Below are 15942 nucleotides of genomic sequence, written 5' to 3' on the forward strand. Positions count from 1 at the left end.
AATCATTAAACTCCTGATATTAATACAACATATAACCCCAAAGGTCATACGGTAACCCAAAGGCCCGAATTTCCAAGAATGGAAACTTTATCGAACCCGACAAATGAACCAAGGTAACTAAATTTCATAGAAGTTGAATTATATACCTAAACACAAAACATCAATGTTATTAAGTTTTTTAAGTACAAACCTACCATAAAAGGAAACTTTATTCATCAGGAACCAAACACGTTGGCCATCACTTAAAATTAACTAGTACTCAATACCAACAACGAATTTTGCATTGTTCTTCGACAACTTATTGTTGATTAATATATATATACTAGGTGTACTTGGTGATATCTAGCATAGTGCATGCTCATTGATTATCATTCAAATACATATTGCATGCGGACTGAGGTGAGTTTCGTGCTGCCCTTTTTACTTAAACCTTTTGAGTTGGATACATGTTGGTTTTACATATGGTGTGATGTTTTATCAAGAACGGTTTTATTGTTAAATTTAGTCCCAACTTTTACACAATCATTAGCTTGAGGGAATGGGCCAGAGGCTTGTATGGGAAGTAATATTTGGGAGACCCTCACGCACAGTGACCCTTTGTTGGGTAAACCACACCGAGATCTGCGGATCTTTGCGACATATAACCTACTTGTTTGATTATTGCTTTTAGCAGGGCGATAGTCAGGGACGGTTTAACTTCTAGTACGAGTTAGGGATACTTGTGCTAGTTGCAGTTTTGATTGTGGACTTAATTGATGTGCACCATTCTTTATATTTACATACATGCAAACTTGCACGCTTTTATAAATTAACTCTTTTATGTGTATGTGAGCTAAACACACCAACTTGTTAGTTGACACTTTTTACCATGTATTCAATTACTTGTTGATATCGATTTTGGATTAACATTGTAATAAGAATGACTAAAGATTAAGGCATACGCCCAATAGTAGCAATGAAGATTAGAGGCCAAGAAAATTATTAGAACCTAAAACGAGTTTGCGGCAGTGTCAGAGAATAGATAGTTGTGTAGTAACATTTTGTTATATATTTATATATATATATATATAGTGTAAACTTTATAGCTTATTTTTATCAATAAAATTTTGCTACTTACATTGGTACCAGTTTGTCCATAAAACGACCAGGCCCCCATGGCAGGGTGTGACATTATAAATTGGGGTGAAAGGCATCTCACTTCTCACACACCAAAACACCTCCACTTCACATAGTTTACCTCTCGATTTACGTTCCAAGTCTCGAAGTGTGTGCCAAGCTCCGAAGTTCTAATTGTTTGAGCCCTTGAACACAACATAGAGTAGAAGTGCTGCTCGATCATTCTTAGACATCTAACTCCCAATACTCGTGTAAGGTAGGAGTTCCGCTTAAGTTATTATTTTATTATTATTATAATAGCTTAGTCCATAGTCGGGTGTATGACCCGAACCTTGATCACATTTAAGCATAAGATATAACTTTCAAAAGCAGAGGTTATAGTCGGATATTGTTTCTTCATGATTAAGAAATGTAAAGCGTTTATATACAAGGGGTATAGTTAAAATAATATTTCTTGATGATTAAGAAATATAATATTTAAATATGATAGTTATTGTTAAATTAATGTTTCTTCTTGTAGAAGAAACTTAGTATAGATGTTTTTTCATGAAACTCAGTACAGATGTTTTTTCATGAAGAAGAACATAGCATATAATTGGTAAATAAACAAAGTGACTAAAGGTCCAAATGTTTTATACAAATAAATAATTGGTCAAGGTTTAAAGCTATACAAAATAGACTAAAGGTCTTAAGCTAGATCGTTGATCTAGATATTTACACAAAGGTTATTCTCGTACTATAGGTCCGAGGTAACAATCAGAAGCAAAAATCAGTAATAGAAACTGATCATAAATATAACATGTGAATACGCCCTAACCTTTTACAAACTCTTTAAGAGCCAGAATGTTCGCATAGGTTCTATGAATCCTTAAAACCTTGTGTTACAATAATAAGAAACAGACACTCTGATTAAAAGTATACATGTGTTTGGATCCATTCATACGTGGTGACTCAGGGTTCTCTGAGGCCATGCATATCATCAACATGCCTCTGGAATTCTACGAGACTATCCGGAGAAATGATATTAGATTAACAGTACATGACTTAGGGTAATTTTATCTCAATTGAGTTGGGTGCCTAATGAGTAGTCACAAAGATTTTATTGTTGATTTCACAGTTGTATTGTAAATATTTTACAACAGAGTCAGCGTCATTCACCAGTTGTGTGCTGACGTGTTTTCCAACCCATTTTACAGGAAATCGGAAAAGGTTAGACCAGACAAGCAAAATGAGATAGAAGATTGGAGATATAGTCATTAGATGCTATCTGGTGGCTCAAATATTTTATTCTAAATAAAATGATCATATTTTAAAAAATGCATGTATTTGAATTATCAAACGTGTATTAAATCCCGAGTTTTCAAAATAATAATATTGTATTCAAAGACTTCCGCTAAATAAACGTGACTCTGATATATATTACAAAACAGGTATCAACTAATGGGTCACACGCCTATCTACCGCTCTTCATGAGCTCAGGTTTAGGGGTCCAAGACTGATCCCTCACTATTTATCTACTCATCTAAGGAAACACGATTGCACATGCTTGCGTACGTTGATGATATTGTATTGACAGGAAAATATCACAAGCGATTGATCACGTTGTGCACCGACTTAGTCGAACCTTTGTTGGTCAGGACATGGGAAATTTTCCTATTTCTTGGGTATTGAGATTGTTACTAAAGTTTCATAACTCCTTCTGTCACAACAAAAGTATATCATTAAACTTCTTGAACGGGCTAGTCTATCTCATGCACACCTTGTATCCTCACCGATTACTAGTACAACTAATCTTGCTCTCGGTGACGGCCCACCGGTCCATAATCCGATCCAGTATCGTCATATCGTGGGACTCTTCAATATGTTAAGCGTATTCTCGTCGATTACTATTACACTGTCTCGCCGACATTACCTATGCAGTTAACAAGGTTTGCCAGTTTATGCACTCGCCGACTAAAAATCAATGGTCGATGGTTAAGCGTATTCTACGGTATTTGAAAGGTACTACCCATCACAGCCTTCGTTTCAAACACACTTCTGGTACCGCCCTTCATATATACACAGATTCTACTTTCAACCATTTGAATGCCTTATCTGATGCTGAACAACCCAGATGACCGTCGATCCACCGGGGGATATGCAAGCTATCTTGGATCAAATCTTATTTTTTGGTGTGCACGAAACTAGAAAACCGTCTCTCTGTCATCAACTGATTCTGAATATAAAGCACTTGCTGATACAATTACAGAACTTACTTGGCTTCGAACACTTCTACACGAGCTTCGGGTTCCTATGAAGGCGGTACCAATGTAATGGTGTGATAATCTGGGCACAACGTACTTGTCAAAGAATCTGGTATTTCATGCACATACAAAACATATTGAGGTGGATTTCCATCTTGTTTGGGAACTGGTTGCTCAAGGACAACTCTCTGTTCACTTCATATCTACTGAAGATCAAATCGCAGAGGTCTTTACAAAGCCGCTTCCCTCTCAACTGTTTATTGAGCTACGGTCCGAGCTATAGGCCGCTCCCCGTCCTTAGCTTGCGGGGGAATATTAGACTATATTTATGTTATGTTATAGTAGGGGGTCTAGAGTGTAAATATGTTTTTATTTATATCCCTTTTATCTTGTATATCATTACACAATAATGCAATATACCGAGATAACTGTCTAATCAAGCGAATACGATTTTTTTGTTCATGTTTGTTCGTTTATTAAATAAACGAACATAAAAAAACTTCTCGCCGAACGGTTCACGAAGAACGTTCGATTCGTTTACAGACCTAGTTGTCAATAACTAATCAATTACAACAAGTAATTGTTATAAACAAGTTTCAACAAATAAATAATGCTCCAAATTTCATATGACACATCTTATCTTACCAAAAAAAAATATAAACAAGTTTCAACGAATAAATAATGCTCCAAATTTCATACGACACATCTTATTTTACCAAAAAAATCCACCAAAAATAAATAATAATTTTTAAGATACATTATATGTAGAGTTACTCTGGTATATAATCGGGTAAACGTGGCTATGTTATCGGGCAATTGGGCATATTACAAATCTCGCACGTGTCCCAGGTCCACGAAAAGTTCCAGAAGTAATCCCAAACCCGTCTTATGTCCTAGTGGGACGGGTATTTATTTCTGGTTTCGGGTTTTCCGTCAGGTCCTGGATTATAAAAAGTAATCTCAAGCCCGTTTCACATGTCACATCTAGCTACAATGGTACAAACTAGTATGTTTGAAAAAATATAGGAAAACATCAAACAGATTTTCTATCAATCAACCCGATTCAATGTGAAGTTGTTAACACAACTTATATTAACTAAAGGGCTGAAAGCTACAAGGTTTTCATGACGTATAACCAAACATGGTGACTCATCGTCCTTTGTAAACACGGAACGTCAAGATATTTATAAGTTGTTTCTTTTCTTTCTTTAGAATGGTGACAACTGAAATACATGTTAAAAATATACAGATCGAGACCGTGTTGAAATTAAAAAGAAAAAGTAAAATATATTAGAATCGAGAACTGGATTTGTATAGTGCTAGTTGGGTGTTGGTTTGTTATTGGTTAAAGAACGTTTTGGTTTATAACTATATAACTAGTCTAATATTCACCCACAAGTTACATGCTTTGTTTGTGCATGAAAGGCAACCAAGTAATTAGTTCAGCGAGCGGCCACTATGTTGGCGAGAGCCTTGTATTCAGACGAACGAGAAAGTTTACATTTGTGATAAGGTTGGAGCCCAATTAGATGGTAACTAAATCTTACCCGTAATCAGCATCGGAGAGGAGAGGATGCACAAGGTTGTGAGTTACCATGCCAATGAGCATTCGTGAATCATGTCGGATGAGCAAACCAATGGTTTTCAGTTGAGGCAGGCGTGCATGAAACAACACAGGTAAAGATTGTATATCATCAAAGATTTACATAGATGCCCCCTAGTTTATAACCAACCACATGAACCAATTTAAACAAGACAACTTTTTTCATACCAAAATTTAAACCATCAAATGACAGGTCACTTTCATTCATTACCGGTTCAGGTTCTGATTCAGGCCCAAAACCAAATCTCCGAATTTAAAGAATTGAAAACGGATCAGAACGGCCCGGTTAAGCCCCAACTATCTGTTTCTTTTTTTCTTTTTTTTTATTATTATGTGTATGTATCAATTGTTTTATACCTCTGTATATATTCTGGTACTCTTTATTATAAATCATTGTCAAAAACTTATAACATAATAATATCATATAGCCTGTTAAAGTACCATATAACCCAACTCCACAAAGGTAACAAGTCTCATCAAACCAGAAACCTCAAAACCCAAACACAATTTCACAAACAGCCCACGTTTCACTCATCGTCTGTCCCAAAATACCGGTCTCCAAACTCGCCCATCCCGGGAAGCACACGAAACTCTTGATTCAACCCTGTTTCTATCTCGGATGTCACAATCTTTATTCTCGGGAATCGTTTGCACACTACATGCACTCCTTGTGGTGCCTGTAACCACCAACAATTTGTTTTCATAAATAGTTTTGACTTATTTGGTCAAAAGGTTGACTTTCAAAAACGGGTTTGTCGACTTACAGAGATTAGATTCAAGAATATGATATTGCCCTCGGGTACACCTTTCTTTAGAAGCAAGGAAATAGCCTGAACAGCTGAATTACCTGAACAAATTACTTGCATTGTCAGCACAAACGCACGTTATTAAAAAAAACAGCGAGTTTTTGAGAAATGTGAAACGAACCTGTTCCTAGTATGGGATCCAGTAATAAAACATGCCTGTCGGATATGTCTTGTGGCAATTTTTCATAAATTAACTGCATAACGGTTCAATCATGTTTTAAAGCTTTCATAAATTAACTGCATAGCTTTTAATAATCTAAGGCGCAAACCTGTTGGCCATTATCGCCTTCTCTATGAATAAGAATCTTTCCAATCTTTATGCCCTTACAACATGCCCGCAATGCATTTTCCATACTCTCACCACTGCAAAAGATTAAACAAAAAGGCACGATTTTTACCAAACAAAAAGGGCAATATATTATATAGATGGTTTCGGTACAAATCAGATTTCGCCTAAGAAGCATAGGAAGCAATGATGCACCATATGTCCGTGCGTGGGTTTTGTGGGCAAAGGTATTTGCGTTCATTTACGTATTCATGCTCAGGCACACTTAGCAACACCTTGAAAAATGGAATAACAGCAACATGGTTTTCATAATAAAAACACTATCTGAAACATGGCGTGCGCACCATGTAAAACGAGATAACTGTAAAGTTATATCGCACGGTTCTTTACACCATTTTATAAAATATCATTAAAAATACATTATAAATAACAGTATTAGCTTTGCTATTGGTGGGATTTTCTTACTGAATATGATTGATTGATTGATACTCATTAAAATAAAAAAGAATTCTTGATTTTATGGTTAATTATTTAAAAAAGTAATTAAGTATATAAAAGTTAAGAGTTTAAATATATTGATGACACTAGTATATATTGAAAAAGTCAACAAGGGGTAAATCCCCTCTATAGTCTATACTCTATACCCTTCCAGCCCTTGCTAACTTTCAATTAATTACGAAATTGCCACCTCGCCAATCTTAACCATTATACTAGTTTGATCAAAGGCCCAAATTGCTCCCTATCACTTTAGCCGAAATCCATTTTGTGTGTGTATATATGTATCACCTAATAAAAAATACACATATATCATAATAACATAATACCTCCTGATAACAGAAACACCACATAATCTCTTACAAAAATCTACTCCTGTGTATACCGACCCTGCATTTTCACAGACCCAAAAATATTATGAATACAAACACTTAGTACTCGCATGATGCAAACTAAACTATAAAATACTTTTTATAGTCGCATATATTAAAAATAACAGATTAACACTAACGAGGAAATAAATTCAAGTTCCCATAGTAGGATCAGTTAGTGCACAGACTTACCGGTTGGAGTTACCACCTGCTTTTCTGTAAATGGTAGATGTCCCAAACCATGTTCCACAACCTAATCAGACCAAATCATAATAATGCAAACATCAACATGAAAAATAATTAAACCGGTCACGGAAACAAGAACTCACCAACCGGATTAATCGGTCTGCATAAAATATAAAATCATGTTTTGTTGTTTGAGCATCACGAATAAGTGTATGCATGCCACGTATCTGCATAATAACAACCAACAATAAGAAAACTATAAAACAAAAGAAATACAGGAATTGAAAGTGGTACCTGAAAAGTTGAATGAATAACATATAAATTAGGATATATTTTACAAAGATCATGTTGACCAAGCTTTGTCCGAATATGTTGGACAATTAAGTCAATAGCAACATGATTGTCTCCTCCGCGAGGTATGATGATGTCAGCATATTTTTTTGTTGGAAGTATGAAGTCATCAAAAGCAGGCTTCACAAACTTTGAATACTGCATATATGTATTAAAGAATAGTACAATTAAAGAATCTTTTAATATAATTTATGTTATATTTAATCAAGGAAAAGAATTACAAACTAACCTGATCAAGTACCATACCAATATCCCACCCCTTTTCGCCTGTGTCACGCCTTATTCTCCTTGCTAGGCGCACATCAGCATCTGCACTGAAAGATGAGTAAAATAAATGAAAATATTAATGATTTCAGATAATGGTATGTAAGGAGTGTGTAGAACCTGTGTCAACAAAGATCTTCATGTTCATCAATTCCCGTACACGAGGATCGTGGAAAATGAGTATGCCTTCCAAAATTATGACATCTGAAGGATTCACCTGCCAAATATTCATGATTTTTAATTTTACAGTTGAATTTTTACTATCAAACATCAAATGTTATTAGTTTGTGTTTTTATAAATGTTGACATTTCCAAGCTATGTTATAAAAATTACCTTTCGAGATATGCTGTTCTTGTAAGTCCTGAAGTTGTATTTTGGAATATCCACTGATTTTCCATGCTTCAACATCTCCACAGCTAATAATAACTTCTCATTATCAAAAGCATCTGAGGAGGCAAAAAAAAAAAAGATAAATTATCCTTTTTTTTTACTTTAAAAAATTACTATGATATGTAGGCAGTTAAAGTAAGAAGACTTGCCAGGATGATCAAAGTTGTACTCATGAACCCTTGTAAGTTCTTCAGGAGTCAAACTACGATAGAAGGAATCCTGCAAACACACCCGTAAATACCTATCACTAAGAATCTTAGATAACCATATATTATACAGACCTTTCACATACTCTATACATTTATTCAGATCACAAAAAGTCAATGATACCTGGTTGACAAGTACAACACGCTGATCGTGAAGCTGCTCGATAATCATGTCACATACTGTTGTTTTCCCTGATGCTGCACCTCCAGCAACCCCTGCTCAATAAAAACCAACACATACCATGATACCAATGAAGATCATCATCATCATCATCATCGTACTCAGTATATCCCACCAACAGCAAAGCTATGGTAGGGTCTGAGGAGGGTAAGATGTAGGCAGCCTTACCTCTACCCCATAGGGATAGAGAGGCTGCTTCCGGTGAGACCCCCGGCTCGATAGTAGTTTTGCATCAAGCCTTGGACATAAGGCACATAGCACTCAATCATCGGGACACCGGCTGATCGGTGCATGTACCCTTATCTTTCAGCTATCAACGCCACTACATGATGCCTGATTAACCGTCCGTCACTTTTAACGTTATTTTCACGAGATTAGTAAAATAACGTCAAAATTAGTGCAATTTCACTTTTGCCCACCCGAGGGTTCACACATATATACATCATATGTGCGCACCGCAAGCAGGGCTAATACCAATGAAGATGATGCGGCAATTTAATAACATGGCATTCTTGTTATACAAGTAATCAAGTGCATTCAGATGCTGCAATACATACCAATGATAAAAGGCTGCTTATGCACGTTTTCATCCACCGATGCTGTTGCCGGTGCTTGTATCCCATCAATGTGAAATCCAGAAAAATGTGCCCCTGATGAAGCCTCTATCATATACGCTACTGCTGTTGACCCCATTAGCAATTATAACCTGAAATGGCCAATCAAATATCCACATTATATGCTAAAGCTAACTCTCTAGGGAGTGGAAATTTTTGGGGTCGTTAAATATTAAATTTTTGGCGGTACTGATTTGGTCAGGTCACGTAATAAAAAGATTAAATTAATTTTCAAATAAATAATAAAAAATACATCAATAATCCTAGAGAAACACTCCTTTGCCCTGCTTGCGGTGCGCGCATATAATGTATGTATGTGTGAACCCTTGGGTGGGCAAAAGTGAAATTGCACTAATTTTGACGTTATTTTACTAATCTCGTGAAAATAATGTTAAAAGTGACGGAAGGTTAATCAGGCATCATGTGGTGGTGTTGATAGCCGAACGACAAGCATATCAATCAATCAATCAATCAATCAATCATGCCCAGTAAAATCCCACCGACAGCAAAGCTATAAGTAGGGTCTGGGGAGGGTGGGATGTAGGCACACCGTACCTCTATCCAAAGGAATAAAGAGGTGGCTTCCAGAGAGACCCTCGGCTCTAAGTACATGTGTATGAAGCAAAATAAAGGAAATCAAAGTTTAACAGTTATATAAAAACTACTACTAATTATAATAATATTAATAATAAGATCACAGTTTAACAGCTATATAAAAGCTAATAATAATAATAATAATAATAATAATAATAATAATAATAATAATATATGTAAGGGAAATACCATTATGGTATGTGACCTAAATAAGTTAAGTCTAAGCCCTAAGGTATTCAATTCTCTCTAAAAATCCTTAACTTTAATTCTACTTCTCCACGAATTCCTATCCTCAACCATGTCCTCGGAGAGGTTTAGGTCTATCAAATCATGCCTAATCCTCTCATCCCAAGTCAATTTCGGTCGTCCTCTACCCCTCCTCCCCTCTATAGTAATGTTTTCTACGGATCTAACAGGATTCGTCGTCTGTCTTCTCTTTACATGTCCAAACCATCTCAATCTCCACTCTCTTATCTTGTCTGCTATGTTCGCCACCCCTAATCTCTCGCGAAACACAACGTTTCTTATTCGGTCTAGCCTTGTGTGCCCACACATCCAACGTAGCATTCTCATTTTTGCTACCTCCATCTTCCGCACTTGTGCCTTCTTGATGGCCCAACAATCTGTTCCATATAGCATTGCAGGTCTAACTGCCACCCTATAGAATTTTCCCTTTAGTTTAGTCGGGAAACTCTTGTCGCACAATATACCTGTGGCTGCTTTCCATCTACACCATCCTACCTGAACTCGGTGGGTCACATCACTGTCTAATTCCCCATCGCTCTGTACAAATGATCCTAAATACTTGAACTTCGTTACCTGCGGGACCACCTGCCCTTCAATTGTGATCTGTGCGTCTTCATTGTCGTTTATCCCACCAAAATCACAGTGGAGGTACTCCGTCTTAGATCGGCTAATCTTTAAACCTTTTGTCTCTAAGGTTGTTCGCCACTCCTCAAGCCTCATGTTTAGATCTTGTTTTTTCTCAGCAAGTAACACAATATCGTCTGCGAACATCATGCACCACGGGAGAGTCCCCTGAATCGACTTTGACAACTCATCCAAGACTACTGCAAAAAGAAACGGGCTCAACGCTGACCCCTGGTGAAGACCTACCTCTACAGGAAAGAAATCAGTATCCCCCACTGGCGCACGGACACTTGTTTCACTCCTGGTATACATATCCATAATTATCTCTATATATTTCCTGGGCACTCTTCTACCCTCCAAACACTCCCAGAGCACCTGTCGTGGCACACTGTCGTAGGCCTTTTCTAGGTCAATAAACACCATATGTAGATCACGCTTCTTCTCCCTATACTTTTCCATTAATCTTCTTATAAGGTGTATTGCCTCTGTGGTGGAACGCCCCGGCATGAAGCCAAATTGGTTGACCGTAACCTGAGTTTCTCGTCTAAGTCTAACCTCAATCACTCTTTCCCATAGCTTCATAGTATGATTTAGTAGTTTGATTCCTCGGTAGCTACCACAACATTGGGCGTCTCCTTTGTTCTTATAGATAGGAACTACAACGCTGCTCCTCCACTGGTCTGGCATCTTACCTGATTTGAGAATACTATTGAACAGAGTAGTTAACCACATGACTCCTTCCTCCCCCAGACACTTCCACACCTCGATGGGTATGTTGTCTGGGCCAACCGCCTTAGACCTTCCCATCCTCCTAAGTGCATCCTTCACCTCTTCTCGTGTGATCCGTCGGCAGTAGCAGTTATTCGATTGTTGTCGTTGAAAGTTTGTGTTGTCATGTTCTTCTTGGTAAGCTCTCCCATTGTTAAAAAGATTGTGGAAGGACAAGCATACATGCACCAATTGGCGGTATCCCGATTTTTGAGTGTTATGTGCCTTATGTCCAAGGCTTGATGCAAAGCTACTATCGAGTTGGAGGTAAGTCTGTCTACATCTTACCCTCCTCAGACCCTACCATAGCCTTGCTATTGGTGGGATATACTGAGTACAATGATGATGATGATGATGATGATGAATCCTAGAGAAACACTCCTAAGTAACTATTTTTTAATGTAGCAAATAAAAGTATCGCTCAAATTCTCATCACCAATCCAACTAGGCAAATCTACTTCATTGTAGTCAAGCATCTCTCAAAACTTATAGTTGCCAGTAGGGGTGTAAACGAGTCGAACCAAGCCCAGGCTCAAGCTGGCTCACGAGAGCTCGATAAGTGAAGCTCGGGCTCATTTACTAAACAAGCTTATTTTTAGGCTAGAGCTCATTTATGCTCGGCTCAATTCGAGATTTTTGCGAGCCGAGTAGCTCGCAAATAGCTTGTCTCGTTTAAACCCCTAGTTGCGACAAGTAAAACTAATCCTGACATTAACAAACGGTACACCATCGTAAATGAATTCCAAATCGTCAATCGTACAAGACTAGATTAACCATTCAATTTGGAAAATCATATAGGCCGAGAGTTGAATGCATTTGGAACCATCAAATTGCACGCATTTGTAATCTTCAATTTAGATCTATATCGATGAATGCAATTGAAATTTCAAATTAATATGCAACACCTATGACAACCCAAAAACCACAAATCAGACAAGATTGTAAAAGCAAAATAACCAAATCAACAGGAGCTAGATCCAAGACGATCCGCCTTCGCCGCTCTTAGGCGCAAACTCCCCTTGAAACAATCATCACTTATTTTCATTCAACAATCTTCCACCATGATAATCATACAACTAGTCTAATAATAATCAACATGTTACATTTCCGAATCCCAGTCATCTTCACAGATAATAATAATAATAATAATATTGAAAAGATGCATAAAAAAGACCAGATTCATAAAATGCAAGACAGAGGACAGGACCACAAAAGCATATACTTACAAGATTCAAATAATGTTGTTGTTGGGTTTGTAGAATATACCTAAAAAACACAAATTAATTCTTCCAAAATTTAAAAAAAAAATTAGGGTTTTTGTGGGTTTCTTGATTTTTGTTTGTTTTGTTTTTCAAGATTTGATTTTGAATTGAAACTGGGTCTGAAGCTGAAGAAGAATCAAAAAGAGAAAGGAAAAACAGTGGGTGAGTTTGGGATATATTGCAAGTGAGACTCCAAGGAGGGGTATTATGGTCAAATGGGTGGTGGAAAATGGGGAGGGGTATTATGGTCAAATGGGTGGTGGGAAATGGGCTTCAACTTGGACCTAATTACGATCATGGACCTGCCGATTTTTCTTTTTCTGATTGTGATGTCATAACTATCAATTTTTGGTCCAACTTAAATTTACGTGGAAAAAACATGTAAATATGAAATATGACGTGGTGCCTATTGGGTGTGGGCCCTTTTGTGGAAAAAAGGTTTAGATTTTACTGTTACCGATGTTGGTTTTTGGTCTTTTGTGATTTGATTAATAGTCCATTTTAATAATTTTACAAAAAGACTAATTATGAATTGATTAGATTTAAAGTGTTTGGTTGCATCTCTTTTAATGAATTATGGAGCTTTTTAAGGCCATGTATAGTGGGGTTTGGGTTTGGGTTTGGGTTTGGGTTTGGGTGAGAAGGGGCACGAATATCGTCCCCCTGGGCGATATTCAGATGAAATAGGGTGCGGGCGATGAGTTCTTCTCGCCCAACATGTCTGTGTGTTTTGTTTCTTTATATTATTATTATATATATGTGTGTGTAAGAGATATATATGTATATATATATATTATTATATTATTATTTGTAGCCTCTACACCATTACACCCCAAAAACAAAAACCCATCATTTGCTGACCGGGCGCCACATGACGCAAAACGCCCCAATTTGTAGCCCCTCCGCTACACATAGCCTAATAGTTAAGTTTGAGAGACGTGTTAAATGATTCAGAGCATTCCCAGCTCATTCTCTACCATATATTCATATATATCATATAACTAGTTTTTATTCCACGTATTACGGGAGTTGTTTTATATTATTTGATTCTAATATTTTTTTTATTTGAATTTTTATTTTTTTTTTATTATATGAAAGTTAATAATATACTTATGGCTTGATGAGAAACTGTTTCAGAAATAAATGAGATGCTATAACATAGTTTAAAAGTTATATGGGCTTGATGAGACTCAATACCCGTTTATTTTTTTACTATAAAATTGGTTTTTTAATATAAAGAATATATATCTTTTTTTAAATAAATCAAATATTAATTTTAGTATATCCCTACTTTATAGGATTTTTATATCAAATATTTGGTGAGATTAGTTTTTAATTTATTAAGATGTTATAACCCGTTTAAAAATATCTGGGTTTGATAAGACTTATACCCATGAATTTGGGTCAAATGCATGAAAAGCCTTCATTTAAAAATCAAACAAATCTGGTGACTCAAAAAAAAGGGGGAGCGACCACATCACGACATGTAGGATTTTTATGTTTTCGTTTATATATATTATAGATTACATTAAAAATCACTATATTTTCTCTCTCATGTTTAATTAAATAATATTTTTTATACATTTATCATTACCTTTTATCTCTCTTTCACTCATAATCACTTTTAGAAAATATTATACGTTATGAACAGTGAAACCCCAAATTTAACTCTCATATAGCATTTTCTCTCTCCTCTACTCATAATCATACCATATAATTTACAAAACTCCCTCACACAAATACAAGAAATAGGCTGAGAATGCTCTACCTCTTAATTAGACAGATTTCTTATTGATTCAGCACATAATTGTCATACGACTCCTACTTCTCTATTTAATGATATTCTTTGATTTCTTTTATAATTTTGAAACAATTAGTTATATTTTTTATACATTTAAGAGACCAGTTGTGTGAAGTGAACTCAAACTGAAACAACCGAGAACTAGTTGTGAACTGAGAAGTAAATTGCTAAGGTTTTATTGATCATAGAAAGCTGATTACAAATGCAAATTCATATCAAAACAACCTAGAAGGAGATAGAAAATACAACATATCGAGATGAGGGAAGAATGTTCAAGCTTCTATCAAGGTCTGATGCTTTGGAATTTCATCCCTCAATTAGAGATTCAACGAGACTTGTGCATCCATAGATACAGTCATTCGTTGCATAGTATGTTGCATCCAAACATTAATCTTGAGCGTGGTTCTGATGTTATCTATGATTCCAAGGATTAGCGTTTCTTCCGTCATCAAAGCAGGCGGATAACTGGGAGCACCAATGATGTGAATCAATAATCATTCGACTAAAAACTAATAGAATTATGATTATTTTGATTATGTTTATATTAATTTTAGTAGAATACTTGCTATACAGAACCAAGGTAATACATAAAGGGAAAGGGAATTCAAGGAAGCACAAGAATGAAGAAGAATTACATAAAGGAGGTGGGAGAAATTCACATCAATACTTTTCATAACCCAAATACTCGACGTCTCTCGTTCATGTCCCGCAACTAATTCTACATATCCATTAACCTGTTGGTTTTCTTAAAAATGGGTTGGTAGCCGGCCCACTAGAACGGTTTATAATTGTGTAATTTGCTTAAAATATATTAAACTAAATAAAAAGAATTTTCAAAAATAAAACTCTATCCCCCACTACAACTAGCTCCATTGTTTTGTGACACGTCGCCCACCACCATTGGTTTTAAGCAGTTCCCAATACCGCATCGGATGCTCATTTAACCTGAAAGCTTATAGAAGTCAATCTTCTAGTTCAACCGAATATTCATTTGAGTGAAGATTTTGGAGTAATTGATCAAAGGTCAATGACCACCATTTTGCTTGTTCCTTTGTTCTACATCACACCTAATTCCCTCACCAACACCCTTGTTTCCCTTCCCCTCTGTATAAGTTATAACTTAAGCTAAAGAGTATTGCTTATTTGAGTCTTTCCCTATTATTCATCATGTCTGTAGCATGCCAGATTTTCATCCATCATTCACATCATCCCTCTACCTATGTTATAGTTCATTCCACTCATTCGACATCATTCTACGCAATTATATTATTTTATAATATAAATAACTGAAAAAGGAAAAAACGATTGGCTCTCTCCCCAAATAAAGAGCGTGAGCATGGTCACTAAGATCATTTCAGTAGTGAAATGATGATGAGGGTGATGGTGTTCAAAGGGTCTCACATGAGGAAATGGCTATGCCAGACCAGTGGGGGTCGCCCACTGATTCACATACCCATCGGCCTTATAACCTCCAAAACCTGTCTTATCACCATCATCAACTACCATAAGCATCTCTCAACAACAAGAACAATCA

The 15942-nt window shown here is 36.3% G+C and overlaps 1 protein-coding gene across 1 annotated transcript; it reads right to left on the reverse strand.

Moving 5' to 3' along the window:
• Window positions 1-5383: 5383 nt before the first annotated feature.
• On the reverse strand, window positions 5384-12725 carry LOC143560578 (uridine kinase-like protein 4). Its single transcript, XM_077048856.1, has 15 exons — window positions 12572-12725; window positions 9057-9205; window positions 8443-8534; window positions 8262-8331; window positions 8056-8168; window positions 7842-7938; window positions 7687-7766; window positions 7401-7595; window positions 7250-7333; window positions 7113-7173; window positions 6879-6939; window positions 6038-6131; window positions 5890-5962; window positions 5727-5809; window positions 5384-5639 (listed from the first exon to the last, which is right to left on the reverse strand). The coding sequence occupies exons 2-15, from the start codon at window positions 9190-9192 to the stop codon at window positions 5490-5492; spliced, it is 1389 nt and encodes a 462-aa protein (XP_076904971.1). The 5' UTR covers window positions 9193-9205; window positions 12572-12725; the 3' UTR covers window positions 5384-5489.
• Window positions 12726-15942: the final 3217 nt, after the last annotated feature.

The sequence above is a fragment of the Bidens hawaiensis genome, unplaced genomic scaffold (genome assembly GCF_021521415.1).
Source record: "Bidens hawaiensis isolate Kalapana, Puna unplaced genomic scaffold, B.hawaiensis_p1.1 tig00020413_1, whole genome shotgun sequence".
NCBI classification, from domain to species: Eukaryota; Viridiplantae; Streptophyta; class Magnoliopsida; order Asterales; family Asteraceae; genus Bidens; species Bidens hawaiensis.

Coding starts and splice junctions, on each gene's coding strand:
- LOC143560578 (XM_077048856.1), bottom strand. CDS start 9,192: ATGGGGTCAACAGCAGTAGCGTATATGATAGAGGCTTCATCAGGGGCA. Junction 7,767..7,841: donor GAAGATCTTTGTTGACACAG/GTTCTACACACT, acceptor CTTTCAGTGCAG/ATGCTGATGTGCGCCTAGCA. Junction 7,174..7,249: donor CAGACCGATTAATCCGGTTG/GTGAGTTCTTGT, acceptor TGGTCTGATTAG/GTTGTGGAACATGGTTTGGG.